Source organism: Osmerus mordax, chromosome 28 (genome assembly GCF_038355195.1).
Source record: "Osmerus mordax isolate fOsmMor3 chromosome 28, fOsmMor3.pri, whole genome shotgun sequence".
Taxonomy (NCBI): Eukaryota; Metazoa; Chordata; class Actinopteri; order Osmeriformes; family Osmeridae; genus Osmerus; species Osmerus mordax.
In genome coordinates, this window is record NC_090077.1 from 2,021,174 (window position 1) to 2,038,501 (window position 17,328).

Here is a 17,328-nt window from a genome sequence, read left to right on the forward strand (position 1 = left end):
TACTAATAAACTCAACATCAGGTTATCAATTTGTTAAATGAAACCATAATATACATTTTATTTTACAATATTAGTTTTCACAAGAAAACATGTAAAATAACTTCACACTTATAGCAGCAAAACATTTGTCAACAATTTTCTATCTTTAAAAAAGTATGTTATAAATGTGCGAGTACATGCCCACGTTTTAGCAAAAAGGCTAGAGCGCATTGTTCATACCCACCAAAATCATGGGGTAGTATATTCACAACCACAAAGATGATTTAGTAAAGTACAAGATTACTCACACAAAATACAGGCCTGCTCTTATCTGTTTCATTAAAAAAACGATAGCTGGACACAAATTCTCTAGGAAACAGTATATTTGGACAACCAATCAAACTGTGCCCTAGTGTTCAATTTCACTGATTTATTCACCAGTTTACCGAATTTCTCCCCTTGGCACTGAGGCAGGTTCTATTTAACAGTCTCTGAATGGTTCTACCCGTATTCCCCTTCACAGCAGAAACCGTACGGCAACATTCAATGCACATCAGACCCTGGCAAGGGATATTCCAAGTCACACTTTTTGTCATCAGAGCTACTTTGCTCAGTAGCAAGGACGGTCTCCACAGGGAATGATAAATAAATGCTTTCTTTCAGTTTTTTGGGAGATGGAGACTCCCCTGAACCAAACATCGGGTCTTCGACTTTGAAGGTGATTGAGGTCACATTCCGAGTTCTGCGTTTGTTGTTCTTCTTCTCTTGTTTATAGGCTGCATTCATGTTAGCTAGAACCTGAAAACAGATACACACAAGTCAACGGGTGAAAAGGCAATACAAGTTGAACAAGCTCAAACTGCCACTCAAAGTTTGGACAAATAAACGTTTGGCCTCATTTTAAGCTAGACTCACCAGCTGTTTCACAGAGTTTTGCTGATCTTCCATTGCTGTCATGTAGGAATTGGCTTCTTCCTTCAATGAGCACATATCATGTGCTTGGCCATAAGTGAGGAGGCTAAGTTTAGTCTAAAAAAACAAAAAAGAATAATTGCAAATGGCCCAGAGTTAAATAAAACTGAAGGAATTGAATGTTGAGTGGAGAGAAATATGAACAGGTTGTACCTCATAGGGTAAACTAGCTTTCCTATTGAACATTAAAGAGTAGGGTGTGAATTTAGTTGTGTGGTTGGTGGAGGTTCTGAAGAAGAACAGGACGGGGTCCAGGAAATCGTCCCATTCGGACTGTTTCTCTGCCACCATGTGTGCGATGGCCTCCTTTAGCTGATCACTGGAGTGGTCGTGGAGAGGGTTCGGCTGGGGCGGCTCTACAGAACACACCTTTTGGACGATGCTCCACCGATCGCACAGCTGCTTCGTCACCTGTTGGCAGTCAAATAATTACAGCGACACCTACTCTCCTCGGTTAGGGTAAGATTAAACAGAGCATAGAACAGAACTCACCGCTTCGCAGAAATCGGGGTTCTGGGTGCAGAGTATTGTTTTAGCTGCCCCAAACCTGAATAAAAACAATAAGATAATAAAAAAAAAAACAATATTCAAGTATATGCTGAGTTACATGCAAAATTGTTGTCCTTTCTGGGAAGCCTTGTATAATTAATAGTTTCCAGTGAGACGTCCATTACCTGTATATCGATGTTGAGATGCATCTTGCAACTGAGGAGGTGTCTCGCTTTTGAATGGGGAAGGCCTCCACCCATTTGCTGAAGTAATCGGTGATTATGACCACATAAGTGTTTCCTTGCTTGGTCACTTGGAAGGGCCCTAGTTGAAATAGCATACATAGGAGATTAGAGGCTTCAACAGTCACCTCACACTTTATTGAGGTAGAAATTTAGACTTAGGACTTACCATGCACGTCAATCCCTACAATATCCCAAGGAGCATCCACTTTGATTGGCCGGAGAGTCCTGGTCATGTTTTTGCTCTTTTCTGTGTGTTGACACGTTTCACATTCTTTGATCTGCAATGACAGAACACAATAATTAAACTAGAGCGATCAGTTATGAATATGCTCTCAAACAACTGATGGCATATGTAAAGACTGTATTCCTCAGATTGTACTCCAACAGATTCACAAGCTACTTACCCAGTCCACCACATCCTTCACTATTCCCAGCCAATAGTATTTGCTTTGAATCCTGTGGACAGTCTTCTTTTGACCCAGGTGATGACCTATGTCATTGAAGTGACAATCTAGGAATATTTGCCTCTTTTGTTCGGCTTCTATGACCACCTCACGTTTTTCCTCTTTCTTAGGTCCCACATAGTATAGTCGGCCCTCTGGAGTAACCAATAATAGACTGTGTTAGGTACAATATAGCTTCATAATCTAAAGCTGAACTCTTAAAATCACTCATTTGACTACTACTGGTTGTTTCCACTGACTCACCATCAATGATAAATTTCTGAGCATATCTTTTGAGATTCTTCTTTCGTATGGGGTTCATGGTCTGGGGATAGCAACCCTCAGCCACAAAGGTGTAGATATCCCCCAAACGGTTGGAGCTCGACTCAACCACCTCCTCCTCGGCTACTTGTAAGGACTCCACACTCAACATTTGTGCAACAGAAAAAGCCTCAAACGTAATAGAATACCCGGTGTACACCTCCCAGTTCAAGTGAAAACGCCTTAAATGCAGGCATCAGTTTTGATGACTGCCTAAATAAGAATCGTAGAATAAGGAATAGATATATCTAGCGAGAATATTTGTAACGTTTGAGCTTCTCGAACGATGGAGGAAAAACACCAACGGACATGGAAACACAAGTTTACATTTCGGTTCCTCCTTGACCTATTTCAAAACCAATTATCTCTATATTATAACATGTATACTTTTTTATTGTCAAGTAATATATATTTAAATATTTTAAATTTTTTCTTCGCATTGCTTTGTTTGTTTCCCACGTGTACCTCAAAGAGAAATACAATCACAATGGACCGGCCGGACATTTAATACAGTGAATCACAACAAGGAAATCAATTTCCGGGGGCGTCGACAGTTCTCCTAGCATTCCCCCCCCCCCCCCCCCTTCTTTTCTCAAAAAACAGAACAGCTATATTTTAAGAGGACCGGAATACAATTCGGATATCCTTTCCAATTGTGTTTCTATCCAAGAGATGCACTAATAACTCTATTCGGAATGTTTATAAATGTTAAATTAATAATGCAAATATAAGTGACAGTCCAGTTCCAGGACCAAACACGGTCCTATATACATGAGGGTCTTAACATTCTCTGACAACTCAGATGTCCGCATTTGAACTCTACTCCGTTTTTCTGTGTCAGAAGCCATAGCCTGAGAATGGAGAGGACGAGGAAAAGCACCAGACCACCCAGACTTTACAATGATGTCAAAGGTTTACTTAGGTGGCCCGGCCTGTCTGGGCAGATTTGGCCTGAGGACTGATGTTTCATACATTCAGCACATATGCCACAGCCTGTATACTGCCCACACTGGCAGTCTTACAGGGACAGCCTATCTAAAATATTTTTCTCCGGTAGCTTGTTTGGTAAGATAATAATACTTGACTCGACTCACGATTCAGATCTATTTTGGCTGTTCTTTGCTGAGTTTATTGTGGATGTTAAAATAATGACGTAATTGAAAAACCAAACGCTGGACAGGAACCACAATTCCCAAGATGCACTTGCAATTAACTGTGGACAGGGGGAAGGGAAGCTGTCAAACTGAGATTGGAGGGAGAGAAATTGAGGTAAAATTGATCATATTTAACATTGGTTAGATCTCGTTGTAGATAATGAGTTGCAGTTGGATGTACATGAACGATGCTTATGCATCTCGTATGTTCGCACGCATGTTTCAGTAATTCTCTTTGTGGAACAGAATGAGCCTGCATGCCAGATTGTAGGTAGCTGGATAGCTATCGTTACACTGAGATTTAGCCAGCTAGCTAGGAGATAATTTAAAAAAATCTGTTTGAAAAAGATGCAGCTGATAGCTTAGAGTTATACAAGTCGTCTTTGAATCCTAAATATATAACTACGGCGCTAAAAGAATGTGCATATAGATTTGAAGCACAGAGTTAGTGCTAGCTAGCTAGAACTAGCTCTACTGTAAATGATCCGGCGACGATCAAACCAATCTAACTATCGCTCGCCAAAGAGGCTTTCTAGCTAGAATATTATTAAGCTAGTGGCTAACTTGCTAGCACTAGCTGTAACTGCCATCTGGAGATGTGAGCACCAGCAAATTAACTAGCTAGGCACCAGCAAGTGCAGAAGTAGCTAACTAATTATTTTGTCTTTGTGCTGTCGATTATAGTTTTCTTGCGCTTATTATCATAAAAATCTACCTAAGGTTTTCGATTGCTGTAGCAGTTATCAGTTTTGCTAGAGGCATATTGCCTATATTTTTGGGGGGATTAGTTCGATCACCTCACCTATTAGACATGCAATTAGACCGTTGATTAGTTGTCTATGTGCATTAATACATGTGACATTTGACGATTGAGACATTTACAAAAGCTGTTATCCTTATCTCTAAAATATTCTGCCCCAGATTGCAGTTGTTCATAACGACCAGTTGGGCTGGCACATGGTATGACCACCCCCTACTGGTAGCATCCTGTCAGGAGAAGATTTTCATCTCCCGTTGTCATCACTGGTCACAAACAACCCATAGCCTTTGGACATCAGGCACCAACATTGATGTCCACCCCTGAAGACCGAGTCTTAGGGACATAAGATACTGCCTGTTTTTAAGACAGAGGACAGTAACTTTCACATGAGCCAACAGCTGGGTTCTCACCATCAAAGAGCACAAGTGACTGTGGAGTGGATGTAGCTACGCTGCTGTGCTGATACCAAGGTGGCCCCTCAGGTTCCCAAGTGCCAAAGCAATGAAGAGTCCAGGCCAGGCAGAGGCCAGCCCAGCCCAGCAGTGCCCATACCCAGTCCTGGACTCTCTCTGATGGGGGAGGAGACTCACTTGCCTGGGAGATCCACAGAGGCAAGGAAGTAGAGAGAGGCCCACTGGCGTCCTCCAATCAGCGGTCAGGGACAGAGACCAAGACGTTTTAGACAATCAGGTGTCCAGGGTGGTGCAGCTTTTGACACAACACCCTCGTCCACAGAATATTAGAACAGCCACCTGGCTGCAGGGTCGCTGTGTAGAGTTAGAGACGGCTATATAGACTCTGAGGTTTTACCACAGACTAGTTTGTTCTCCGTTAAAAGAAGAGGAAACAAAACCAGGTTGTTCCCGAGGAACACATGCTAGCCTGAGATGAAGTAGCTCCGTTCAGTGAAATCAATCCGTTGGACGGGACCCACTGCGCGTGTGTGTATGTGTGTGTGAGAGAGACAGATAAAGAGTGAGAGAGAGAGAAACTTCTACAGACTATTTGAAGAGACAGTGTTTGGACAGAGCACGACAGAGTGTCGGACCAAACGCCATGGGGGAACAAGCTACGACCACTCTGACCGCCTCACTCTCAGCCCACGAAACCAGAGGACTGTAAGAGGGCGCAACCGGGATCACGAACACACACTTCTTCACACACGCGCGCACGCCAAAACTTATGCAATGGAAGGAGACGTTGGTGTCGTTGGGGTGTACGCAGAGGTAGGTCGTTTTACAAACACGGTTCTCTTATTTGGGGTCCAAGGACTAGGCACAGCCCAAGCCACCAGTGTGTTAGATGTCTGGAGAGTGCACATGGCGATCATGTTTGCTACTGTAGGTAGCCTGCAGGGGGAAACTTCTACATTACATTACATTTAGTCATTTAGCAGACGCTCTTATCCAGAGCGACTTACAGTAAGTACAGGGACATCCCCCCGAGGCAAGTAGGGTGAAGTGCCTTGCCCAAGGACACAACGTCAGTTGGCATGACCGGGAATCGGACTGGCAACCTTCGGATTACTAGCCCGACTCCCTCACCGCTCAGCCAACTGACTCCCACCTTCTAGAAAGGAGAAATGCTGTACTTCCTCTGCCACACCTGTTACCTTTGTGCTTCTAAATAAACAATTCCTCTTCTCTGCCTAGCGATAATCTCTGTTTGGCAAGCTTGGCATGTTGTAACCTTGTCCCTACTGCCAGGTGAGACTAGGGTAACTCCCTAATCCACGCCTGGGATGGGTCTCATTCCAGAGTACAGCCTCCGTTCTCCTGTCCTTGCTAACTCCTCTTCTTCCCCTACTAGAGGGTGGAACAGTATGTAGCCTGTTTCCGTTATTATTCATACATGGGGAAACTGCCATGTCCCATCAGCCATTGTCAAATCAGCCACCCTGGAGCTGAAGGATACTGTGAAGGGAACAGAGGGGAAAGAAGTAAACTTAGACCTTACCTGGCTTGTGCCAAGTTCTTGACTCTTAATATAAACTGCCAAGAATGACTTCATATGGCCAATATCTTGTCTGTTCTACCCCCTCCTCCTCCTCCTCCCCCCCCCCCCCCCCCCCTCAGGGTCTGAATGGTTTGTCCCATGAATGTAAACCGACAGAGGAATTCTCCAATGGCCACTCCCACCTCAAACCTGTGAGTGTACAGTCGGCTAACAGTCAGTTAGTATTACATCTCTCACACATCTGTGGCTGCACATCACTGAAGCGGCAAAGCCTGTCGACGGTTTGTCCATATCTCTGCCGTGTCACTCCTGGGGCTTTCCCAGACTGTGTGTAAGAGGGCGCATGTAACTGGGTGTGTTCTCTCAGGTCATGAATGGGCAGACGCTGGGTCACAGTGTCAAAGACCACACCAACGGAAACTCCCAGCTAACCCTGCTACCTGTGAGTACCTGGACTTACTAGCTACTCGTGGTCTGGAGTTGTGCGGTGGCTTTGCCTTAACCTGCCAGTCAACCTTTTTATTAGCGACGTCTTACTTGTTAACATCCTGTCTGCACATCGACCCCTGTAGATTTCAGCTTTGAAGCAGAATGGTCTTCTACAGACGCTGGCTGCTGGAGGGGAGCAGCTCATGACTGAGGGTGAGACACACACACACACTCACACACACACCTTTCTGTGTCACGCTCTTCTGGCTCCTCCTCCCCAAGGAGAGGCCCAGCGTCTCCTAGTTACCAGGCAGGCAGCTCCTACAGGTGGGGCCCTCTGCGGCTGGGGGGGTGGTGGATGGATGGGTGGGTGGGGGGAGGGAGGGAGGGAGGGTGGGTGGGCTGGGACCATGGATGATGGAGGGAGGTTCAGTATGAAGGTTGGGAGAACTCTGGGGATGAAGAGGAGGGAGGTGGAAAGGGCTCTAGGGGTAGAGAGAGCAAGAGGGAGAGAGACAGACATCGAAAGGGCAGGAGTGCACCAGTGGGAACGGTGCTTGGTAATGGTGATGTGTGTGTCGTGAAACAGTGACGTGTGTGTGTATGGGGAATGGTTGGTGGGTGTGTGTGGTGCTTGGTGGCGCATGTGTCAGATGACACACCTCTGCTCGGGCTGAAGATGAGCTGGGTGCTTGTCGGAGACGAGGCCACTTGGCTGAATGCTTGCTCCACACCTCTGTGTGTCAGTGAAGGTGAGAGGTGTGTGTGTGTGTGTGTGTTCCTTACCTATCTGTGTGATTGTGTGTGTATCTATGTGTGTGTTCCTTACCAAGCTGTGTGTGTGTTTGCAGAGGAGAACACAGAGCTGGAGCAGGCAAGGGATGAGTGGGAGGCTCTTGAGAACATCCAACCAGGTGACAGACAATTCCCTGGCTCCCTATTGGCTCAGTGTTCTGTGTCTGTATTATGACTGTTAGACTGTGCCTTAACTGCTGTGTTAGTTGGGCAGGAGTACTGTATATGGGTTGGATCACCGCAGTGAGAATGCATCCAGGCTGCTTGGTGGTGTGTCAGCTGTAGTGTGTTTTCAGCACTCAGTGAGGACTCCTGTCCCACCCCTCTAATCTCCTTCAACGAGGCCCTGCAACACTTCCAGACCACAGACCTGGGAGAGCTGCTGGTGAGTGTGTGCGTGTACGTGTGTGTACGTGTGTGTGTGTGTACGTGTGTGTGTGTGCTATGCATCAGTCTCCTGTCTGCTCTCTCCCTCAGTAGAAGAGTATTTCCACATGACTGATGTAGCTTGTCCTTCGTCCCCCTCCGTAGAAGAACATCCAGCCCACCGTGCGCAGGTCGGGGCTAGCCGCCCTCACACACTTCCTGTTTGGCCCGCCGCGAATTCACCGAGAACTGCTAGAGGAGAGGGACCTGGTCTTTGCCATCGCACAATGTAAGTGTGTGTTTGCAGTGTATCACTATTACTTTTGTATCATTGTGTGGCACACAAGTCAATCAGTTGTTTAAGAGAACCATTTTTATATCACACTTATTTACAGCTGAGATTTGGTCACTTGATGATGTGGATTTACATTTAGTCATTTAGCAGACGTTCTTATCCAGAGCGACTTACAGTAAGTACAGTGACATAGCCCAATTCCCTAACCGCTCAGCCACCTGACCCCTTGTAGAGCGTTGTAGACCCCTGACCACCAGAACCCTCTCAGAACTATGTCCTCCCATTTTCAGGTTCCCTTGACAACAGCCAGCCAGTGCACATGCGTGTGCTGCAGACGGTGTACAAGCGTCTGACCGGCAGCAGGCTGGACTGCCCGCGCTACGGAACTCACTGGGAGACTATCGGCTTCCAGGGTGAGGCCCAACCCTTCTGGGGGGACCGCAGCCAATCAGGGCCAAGCCCCTCTGGACACCTGTGACAGATTCACTTCTCAGACTGCTGATTTGCCGCATGGTGGAAAGAGTGTGTGTTCCCCAAGTAGTTTTGTTACACACTCATCGTGTGTGTGTGTGCGCGCGCTGTGCAGGTACGGACCCAGCCACTGACCTGCGTGGTACGGGCTTCCTTGGACTGATGCACACCCTCAACCTGGTGATGGACCCTGAGACTCTCCCTTTAGCCAGGGACATCTACAAACTCTCCCAGCACCCTACGCAGGTACACACACACATGCGCGCATACACACAGGTACTACACGCGCAAACGCATACAGAGACACCCACCCATGTTGTCTGCTGTTCTAGAACTTTCCGTTCAGCGTGATGTCCATCAACATGACGCGCATCGCTCTGCACGCGCTCAGAGAAGAGGCGCTGTCCAAGTGAGTAAGCCCCTCCCACAGGCCCGATCCCCTTCCAAACCCTGGGGCCTTTCTCCTGCTCTCACTGCTACCAGACACCTTCATCTCTCTCTCTCACCCTCTCTCCCTCTCTCAGGGAGTGTAACCGTCGGCAGCAGGTGGTGGGGGTTCTGAATGAGTTCTACGTGGCTACCTTCCTGCACCTTCACCAGCTGTGGAAGAGCCAACAGAAGACCATCTCAGATTCGGGCTTCGTGCTCAAAGGTAACCCGCTCTCGTGAGCTCTCCTCAAGTGGCCCAGCCACCATATGTGTCCTCCACTAACACTCCGACCGCTAGCCTCCCTTCTGACCCCGAGGTTCTGTGTTTTACCTGATCTCCCTCCTTCCTCTCCCTTCTCCTCCTTCTTCTCCTCCACCTTCTCCCTCTCCTCCTGCAGAAGTGGAGATGTTCGCCAAAAAGAACCCCAAGCAGATGCTGCGCCGCCTGGAGCTCTTCCTGAAGGAGAGGCGGTCGGGTGGGGCTCCCCGGGGCCCCTCCCCTGACCCCCAGGGCCCGCAGCGCTCGCCCTGCCTGGAGGAGCAGGGCTCCAGCTCGCGGGGGAAGGAGATGCACTTCACCGGAGTGTGTGACCTGCCACCTGACATGGAGGGGGAGGCTCGGCTCATATAAGCTACAGAGGGAACGAGAGAAAGTGTGTGTGTGTGTGTGTGTGGACAGTGTGTGTGTGTGTGGACAGTTTGTGTGAGACACCTCCCCCTCTCCCAAGCCTCTCTCATATGTGATGATAAATGATGTCAGAAATATGATGTCATTAACGAGGGACTAGGATTTGTCCCTACCCAGTTCTACCCTATCCAATCCTACCCTGCCCTAAACTACCTTGTTCAGTCCTAGCCCAACTTGTTCTGTCTTACCTGGTCCGTGCAGGGTATTGAAGCCAGGTGCGTCGCTGCCAGATCTGCTTCCCTCTAGAAGCCACAGTGCGTGTCAGAATGTTAGGCCATCGGCCAGCAAGCCAGTACGTTAGTGTAAGTCAGTGTGTCTCTTCACCCGTACCAGACCCCAGCACAGACACCCCGAAGGAGCTGTAGACACAGTCTAATCTTTCTTTATGTGTCTGTGTGTAGCAGGTCGCCCCAAAGGCTGATGGGAGTTGTAGTCTGAAGGTTGAGAGGTCTGTTAGACTAGCTCCAGAGCTCCCTGCCTACATGGGGGGGGATATATTTTGGAATAATAAAAAAAATAACTATTGATAAATATGTATTGAATTATATTATATGAATAAATGCACTTAGAGATTAAGTGAGAAGGCTATTATTCTGCTAAGGAACTGTTACAGGGAAAATAAAAAGCGTCAGAGTTGGAGGCTGATTATACATATAAGAGACTTTATATAACGTATAGACTTTAAATAACGTATGTAGCAGCGGTTGTTTGATACAACACGTACGTGAAAAACTCAAATATGGTCACTGGATCTGAGGGGCCTGTTCTTTGGTACAGTGGTACCTTTGTGGTTCCCTGTTGGGGAAGGTTCGTGGTTCAAATCCCCACCTCACCCTTCTGTGACCTGTACGACTGGCCAGTGTCAGACTACAGCCAACAGGTTTCTTAACATTCCTCCACTTAAAGAGCATATGAATCTAGTTTGTTCAGTTCAAGAAAACGGCAATCACGTGTGTACTGGTACAGCGTGTTTGTGCACGTGTGTGTGCGCATCTGTGCTGTAGCATCCTTGCTCCGGCTCCTGATCGGTTGTACAAGACTGGCTTAATGATTGGTAAATAGAGGCTGACCATGTGACTTGTCAGTAGAGGCTGCCTATATGATTGGTCAGTAGAGGCTGAGCATGTGGGGGGAGTCTCTGATTGGTCGACTCTGTCCCTTCTAATGATGTCACACACTAGATTGTTACTCTTGTTGGTGCCACAGTGTCTGTTGTCTCCTGAAGTCCAGTTAGCCTGCACACTATAACCTCCTTGTTTAGGCTCTTCAAACACATTGTGGATATACAGTTATATCTTCTATAGACATTGAACATTGTAAATTCGTACTCACACAAACATTGGTTTAACGTGTCTGTCTTCTCTATCTATAAACATACACCCACTTCTCTTAAGTTCTTGTTATTTTGCCAAGTGTTCGCTAGTGTTTCAGATGAATAGCAGAATTTGCACTCTTAATAGAATGTTGATGGTGTACGACTGTTGCTAGGGAAAAGAGTGTTGTGCTTGTTCTTTGTTTTTAACAATCGGAAACAACCATTCTCAGCTGTAGAACTCTCCTCGTCCTCTCTGTGTTCAATCATAATATTTTGATGCCATCGCCCTGACCCCTGTGGCATGAACATTGTTCATGCCACTGCTTCAGCCACGTGGATTGACTTCACATACGTCAGGTTTTCATCTGTCCTAGCAGAAGTTCTAGTCCCAGGACAGTGTGTGTGTGTGTGTGTGTGTGTGTGTGTGTGTGTGTGTGTGTGTGTGTGTGTGTGTGTGTGTGTGTGTGTGTGTGTGTGTGTGTGTGTGTGTGTGTGTGTGTGTGTGTGTGTGTGTGTGTGTGTAAACAGGATGGTGTGTGTATGTGTACTAGTCCTAGGACACTGTTTGTGGGTACTAGTTTGAGGACAGTGTGTGTGGGGGGGATCTCATTCCCCCCAGTACGTTTGTACATGGAGTATATGATGATTGTAACTATGATTGTCAGTAGGGCATTAATACTGAAACACATGGCTTACCTCAAGACTAGAGACAAACCTTCTCTCTATCCTCCCTTTCACTCTCGTTCATGTGAGAGGCCCAACCCCCCCCCCCCCCCCCTCCCTCACAAAAAAACCTTCCCCTCCTCCCCCCTTCCCCCCCAGACAGCAGTCTAGTTCTGGCCCCTCTGACAAACGCCCCTCTACCACAGGTCTGACATGTAGCGTATATTCTACACCTGATGCACTATCTTATAGCTAACTAACACACAGGATGGTACATACGTTATAGCTATATAAACATACACAACAATCCTATATATTGGGCCTCACGTCCAGATGAACCTAAACTGCAGGGTCATGTACGTCTGAACAATCTGTAACTCTGGACACGTGTTAAACGATGATAAGCTGGTTTTCTTGTGGCTTTGATGATGCTAGTTTATCTTTGCTGTATGCGTTTGTGTGTTCGTCATCAGGAATATTACTCGGAAACATCTTAGACTTTACAAGCACGGACAGTGTATCGCTAATCATACAGATCGTTTCAAAGAATATACTGTGTTGCAAACCGATAGGAAATTAATATGAATCTATAAGCTTTTTGATATGTTTGCTGTCTTGACACCTTCTGAATTACTGTCTCATTTCCAGAGGTCAGATCTTAGGGTGATTTTACCAGTGAGATCATATAGCTATCGTTAGTTCAGCTCAGCACAGTACCACACTAACATCAGTTAGATTCTCCTCTGCCAGGGACACACAGCCAATAGAAAACGGGTCAATGCAGGATGCTGGTCGCTCCAACAGCGACTGGGTCAACTCTGCTTTCTCAATAACCATTTGTCTATTTTCTTTCTCTCTCCATCTCTCTCTCTCCATTTCTCTCTCCATCTCTCTCTCCATCCATCTCTCTCTCTCCATCCATATCTCTCTCGCCATCCATATCTCTCTCTCTCCATCTCTTCTCCCTCTCTATTGTTCTGTTTGAAGGTGTTTTGCCGTCACCCTGGTTGTCCCCAGTCTCACAGAGCATTTATGACTGTACCTTGATTGTAGAAGCCCTATTTTATAAAAGAGAGTTATTTCAGAATATATGTGCTGTTGTACATTCATGTATTGTATGGAGAAACATAAAATAAATGCCATTTAAAATGTTTGATCTTGTATTGTGTCTTTGTTGTTTGAGTAGCATGTTAGCGCTTTTTTGAGTTTAGCTAGATGAGTTACTGTCCTACAGTAGCCTGGGTCTCCATGTGGCATAAGCATGATGCAGTTCTGCATTTTGTCCACAAGAGGTCACTATTCCTCCTGTCCTTCACACCAGGACTGACCACAGTGGTTGTGTCTACAGCCAGGTTGGAGGAGCCGTGAAGTAGTAAAGCAGCCTTCTCTCCCCCGGCATGACATCAGCTCCTGGCCCTTTGAAGACGCATAAGGATGGATGAATACGTATTTGTTAACTGCGTGGACTTCTAGCAGCAAGCTTCTTGGCTGAGAGAAGGTCTTTCTGGAACCTGGAGGTTGTGAGCCCTGGTTCTGCCTAGTTCTCCATCTGGGCTTGATAAGGTTTGTGGCCCCAGTCCTACACAGCCAGATGACTGGGGCCAGGTCAGTCCTGCCTGGTCTGGGTGGAGGGCAGGAGAAGAGGCTCCACACAATCAGATACGGGTCATTTTTATCATGAACCTGGTGATGAACCGTGTGTTTATGAGACAGGCCTCACAGCCCCTTTATCTCTCTCCCTCAGGCTGTGCTCTGAGCGCACACTCTCAGCTGGGGGCAGGCTACAGACATCGCCTCACACATTGCATCAGGACACGATTAAGATTTGCTGTTAAAGCTACAGACACCAACACATTTGACAGACTTCAGCCTTTGTGTCAAACGGCTGAGTGGGCTCAACCATGTGAAAGAGAGAGAGAGGGTGAGAGAGAGGGTGAGCGAGAGAGAGAGGGGGTGAGACAAGCGGAGTCGGAAAATCTTTTTTTTTTTTTTTTTGGTTCCCATTTGTACCTTGTGAGCCTTCTGGAATACAGCCTCTCTCTCTCCTCTTTTGCTCTCTCTCCTTCTCTCTGTCTCTGTCCCTCTCCCCGACCACCCTCCCTCTCTTCTCTCTCTCTCTCTCCCTTATGTCATTGTTTCCTGCCTCCACTAATCCACATCTCCTTCTTTCCAACTCTTTACTTCTCCTCTGCTCCACCTCTCCACTGTTCCACCCCTCCTTCTCTCAGACTCTTCTCCACTGCTCCACCTCTCCTTCTCTCAGACTCTTCTCCTCTGCTCCACCTCTCCACTGTTCCACCCCTCCTTCTCTCAGACTCTTCTCCACTGCTCCACCTCTCCTTCTCTCAGACTCTTCTCCTCTGCTCCACCTCTCCACTGTTCCACCCCTCCTTCTCTCCAACTCTTCAATGCTCAGCTCTAGTTTGTGACGTAGAAACAGACATATTATGAAGCTGTACTGTACCCGTTCTGTGTATGAACCATGCAACAGTTGCAACAACTGTTCCTGTCTGATCAGTATGCAAGTCTGGTGATGCTCTTCTCCCCCTCTCTCTCCCTCCCCCTCTCTCGCTCTCCCTCTCTTTCTTTCTCTCCCTCCCTTTCCACCTCTCTCTCCCTCCCCCTCCCTCTCTTTCTCTCTCTCCTTCCCTCTCCCTCTCCCTCTCCCCCTCTCTCTCCCTCCCCCTCTCCCCCTCTCTCTCCCTCCCCCTCTCTCGCTCTCCCTCTCTTTCTCTCCCTCCCTCTCCCCCTCTCTCGCTCTCCCTCCCTCTCTTTCTCTATCTCCCTCCCTCTCCCCCTCTCTCTCCCTCCCCTCTCTCGCTCTTCCTCTCTTTCTCTCTCTCCCTCCCTCTCCCCCTCTCTCTCTCCCTTCCTCCCTCTCTCTCCCCCTCTCTCGCCCCCCCTCTCTCTCTGGGATGCTTAGTCACTGCAATTTGATCCCAGATGATCTCTGTGGAGAAAGGAGCAGCGTGGGCCAGTTGGAGTGAGGCCATCAGGGTTTGTGCTCTCTTCCAGCACACAGCACACTCACAACTCACATCCTTCAAGCAACAGATCAAAACAATCCATTTATATAAATATGCTTACGACACGCTACAAGAATTGAAATGAGACCCGGAAAAGGATAGAACGAGGGAAGTTGCGAAAGGAAAGATGTTCCGGAGAGAGGAGAGAGGGAGGGTGACTAGAGTACTCCCCTCCGAGCTTGAAGCCAAGCCAGATATGAGGCCTTTCTGCTTGACCTCCCCTCCAGTCTGAATAGTAGCAGTGATATGCAGCATTATTATCCTCCGACGTCATCATTGGCTGCAGCACAGACCCCACGGAGAGCCCTCCTCCACGGAGGAGCAGGGCTCTCTGTCTCTCTCTCTGTCTCTCTCTCTCTCTCAGCTCTAATTCACCATGGCATGTTTGTCTATCGTCGGCCATGTTGTTCCGTATTGGCCTTCTTGGCCCACGCGGTTTGGGGTGAGTGGCTTTACCACTCACATCGCAAGCCTGCTTTTATGAAAGCAGATGTCAAGGTGTGTGTGTGTGTGGGGGGGGTCTGTCTGTCTGTGTGTGTGTGTGTGTGTGTGTGTGTGTGTGTGTGTGTGCTTTCACCACTTTCAGAACTCATCACTAACTCATCCAACGATCACAACTCATGGAATAACACACACTTTTGACACCATGACTACATCCCAGTAGAAACATTTCCATGAGCAAGGCAGGGGAGATGAAGAGCTGAGGCCTCGTGGACTTAGAAGATAAGATCCCTCTCTCTCTCTAGCTTGTGGTCGTCGTCCCTTGGGTGACTGACTCACGGTCCACAGTGTTAGTTGAGAACAAATTCCCTCTTCATTAAGTCCTTGTTGAGTTAGATGATACTGTATCTGACCTTCGTATATGATGAGGTGGGTTCTCAAGTACTGAGAAAGGGGAAAGCGAGACGGCGAGAATGAGACCAGAATATCGAGTCCCATTCCCTGTAAGAAAACTGAGGAAATCTTACGAAAAACAACATCTGATTTGAATCAGGACAGCCTTTGTCATTTCCATTTGGAATGCTTATCTGAAACCACTTATATAACCCTTCACAACTTTCAACGCTGAGACACCCAGAAAATGATCCCGTTTGGAATCTTAAACTGGCTAATTATTGTTCAATTTATTTTCTTGACACTGTAGCTGTCTCAAATTCTTAAACAGAAATAATGAAATCACCCCGAGTATAGGCTACGTTCTCCTGAGTGTATGCCAGACACACAGTGTGTGTGTGTGTGAGAGAGAGAAAGTGCATGTGTGAGAGTGCCAAATGTGTGTGTGTGTGTGTGTGTGTAGGAGGAGAGCACGGAGGGGGAACAGACAATAGCAGGGCACAGACAGCATTGGTCCCCTGAAAGGGCATGCTCTTGTCATCTGCTCAAACATTCTCCTGTGTGTTTCTCCACGGCAGTTTGGCACCAAATGAGTTTTCCTGCAGACAGACTAATACTGTTGCTAGCTCAACGACTTCCTCAGGAAGGAATGTCCTCTGCGAAGAGATGGAAAGAAAAGATAGAAATAAAGCGAAAGACATGTTCCAAACGGAATCAGACTGTGTGTTGTCCTGCTTGTCATTGTTGTAATTGTTCTTTGTAAGAATTCCAGTCTTTTGTGATGAATTGGGTTCAGTAGTATAGGAGTCTTCTCTCTCCTCCCTTTCCCCTCCCCCCTTTTCTTCCACTATTCTCGTGTGGAGGAATTCTCCTGTGCAGTCTCTGGAGTCTGTCCCTTCCTGCATGTGTGTGGTGTTGGTTTGGAAGTCTCCCTCTCTGTAAACCTATTATAATTGTGAATTTCCCTTCCCCCTCCTCCTCATCCTCTGCCTCCTACTAGCCTCCTCTTTCAACCTCTCCTCCTCACCCTTCTCTCCCCTCCTCTCCTCCCTCGCTCAGTTCGGTGTGTGATCTTTGCACCTGTTCAGACTCGTCAGGCAGGGCGGGGCTGCTTCTGACCCTCTCATCTTTGTTGTTGCAGCTGACCTGCACCGTAATCTCCCATCTCCTCTGTCTTTTAGATGAGTGACTGGGCTGCTCCCTCGCTCCCTCCCCCCCCCTGCCCTCCTCCCTGTCCAGCCCAGTCTCAGTCTCTCAGTCTGGGTCTGGTGAAGGCTTGCATGTGTTGAACTCCAGAAACTTCCACACCAGGGAGGAGGGGAGGAACTCAAAAGCCAGGCAGCTCGTGGGTGTTAACACAGAACCCTAAACCACAGAACAACGCCACAGAACGCTGAAGAGGATTGCTATCTGGAGCGTTCGGAACTGGAACACGGCGAGACACCGTTCTGGAACACGGAGGAAGATTCCCTGGCCGGGACACTTAGCTGAGGTGTCTGGTTGAACTTTCGTCAACAGCAGAATCCCACGGTGGAACTTTGCAAGCGTAGAACCCCGAGGTAGGGAAGAGGAACGTGGGCAGGATGAGGGGGGGCGAGGCTGCGCTGGTGAGCTGGGCTCTGCTGGCCGTGTGCTGTGTGTTGCTGCCCCGGGGGGGGCACAGCGCAGGGGGGGTCATCTCCATGGCCCCTGAGATGG

General features: G+C 47.7%; 2 protein-coding genes across 2 annotated transcripts; one reads left to right on the forward strand and one right to left on the reverse strand.

Annotated features, from left to right (window-relative positions):
• Window positions 1-82: 82 nt before the first annotated feature.
• zgc:113436 (uncharacterized protein LOC503528 homolog) lies at window positions 83-2,650 on the reverse strand. The gene is made up of 8 exons (XM_067231444.1): window positions 2,393-2,650; window positions 2,090-2,283; window positions 1,852-1,963; window positions 1,626-1,764; window positions 1,444-1,498; window positions 1,105-1,362; window positions 895-1,008; window positions 83-777 (listed from the first exon to the last, which is right to left on the reverse strand). The coding sequence occupies exons 1-8, from the start codon at window positions 2,559-2,561 to the stop codon at window positions 523-525; spliced, it is 1,296 nt and encodes a 431-aa protein (XP_067087545.1). The 5' UTR covers window positions 2,562-2,650; the 3' UTR covers window positions 83-522.
• A 1,022-nt stretch (window positions 2,651-3,672) lies between these two features.
• Window positions 3,673-12,905, forward strand: elmod3 (ELMO/CED-12 domain containing 3). The gene is made up of 14 exons (XM_067231590.1): window positions 3,673-3,718; window positions 4,525-5,589; window positions 6,439-6,510; window positions 6,687-6,761; window positions 6,892-6,961; window positions 7,600-7,662; window positions 7,840-7,928; window positions 8,075-8,198; window positions 8,495-8,617; window positions 8,791-8,921; window positions 9,008-9,084; window positions 9,200-9,327; window positions 9,503-11,543; window positions 11,636-12,905. Exons 2-13 carry the CDS (start codon window positions 5,551-5,553, stop codon window positions 9,733-9,735), a joined length of 1,224 nt encoding a protein of 407 aa, XP_067087691.1. The 5' UTR covers window positions 3,673-3,718; window positions 4,525-5,550; the 3' UTR covers window positions 9,736-11,543; window positions 11,636-12,905.
• Window positions 12,906-17,328: the final 4,423 nt, after the last annotated feature.

Bases quoted from the DNA above. Each gene is read 5' to 3' on its own strand.
- zgc:113436 (XM_067231444.1), bottom strand. From the start codon at position 2,561: ATGTTGAGTGTGGAGTCCTTACAAGTAGCCGAGGAGGAGGTGGTTGAG. The intron at 1,499-1,625 runs GTAATGGACGTC...GTTTTTATTCAG, and splicing joins ATCTCAACATCGATATACAG to GTTTGGGGCAGCTAAAACAA. The intron at 778-894 runs GTGAGTCTAGCT...ATCTGTTTTCAG, and splicing joins AAAACTCTGTGAAACAGCTG to GTTCTAGCTAACATGAATGC.
- elmod3 (XM_067231590.1), top strand. From the start codon at position 5,551: ATGGAAGGAGACGTTGGTGTCGTTGGGGTGTACGCAGAG. The intron at 6,511-6,686 runs GTGAGTGTACAG...GTGTTCTCTCAG, and splicing joins GCCACTCCCACCTCAAACCT to GTCATGAATGGGCAGACGCT. The intron at 9,328-9,502 runs GTAACCCGCTCT...CTCCTCCTGCAG, and splicing joins TTCGGGCTTCGTGCTCAAAG to AAGTGGAGATGTTCGCCAAA.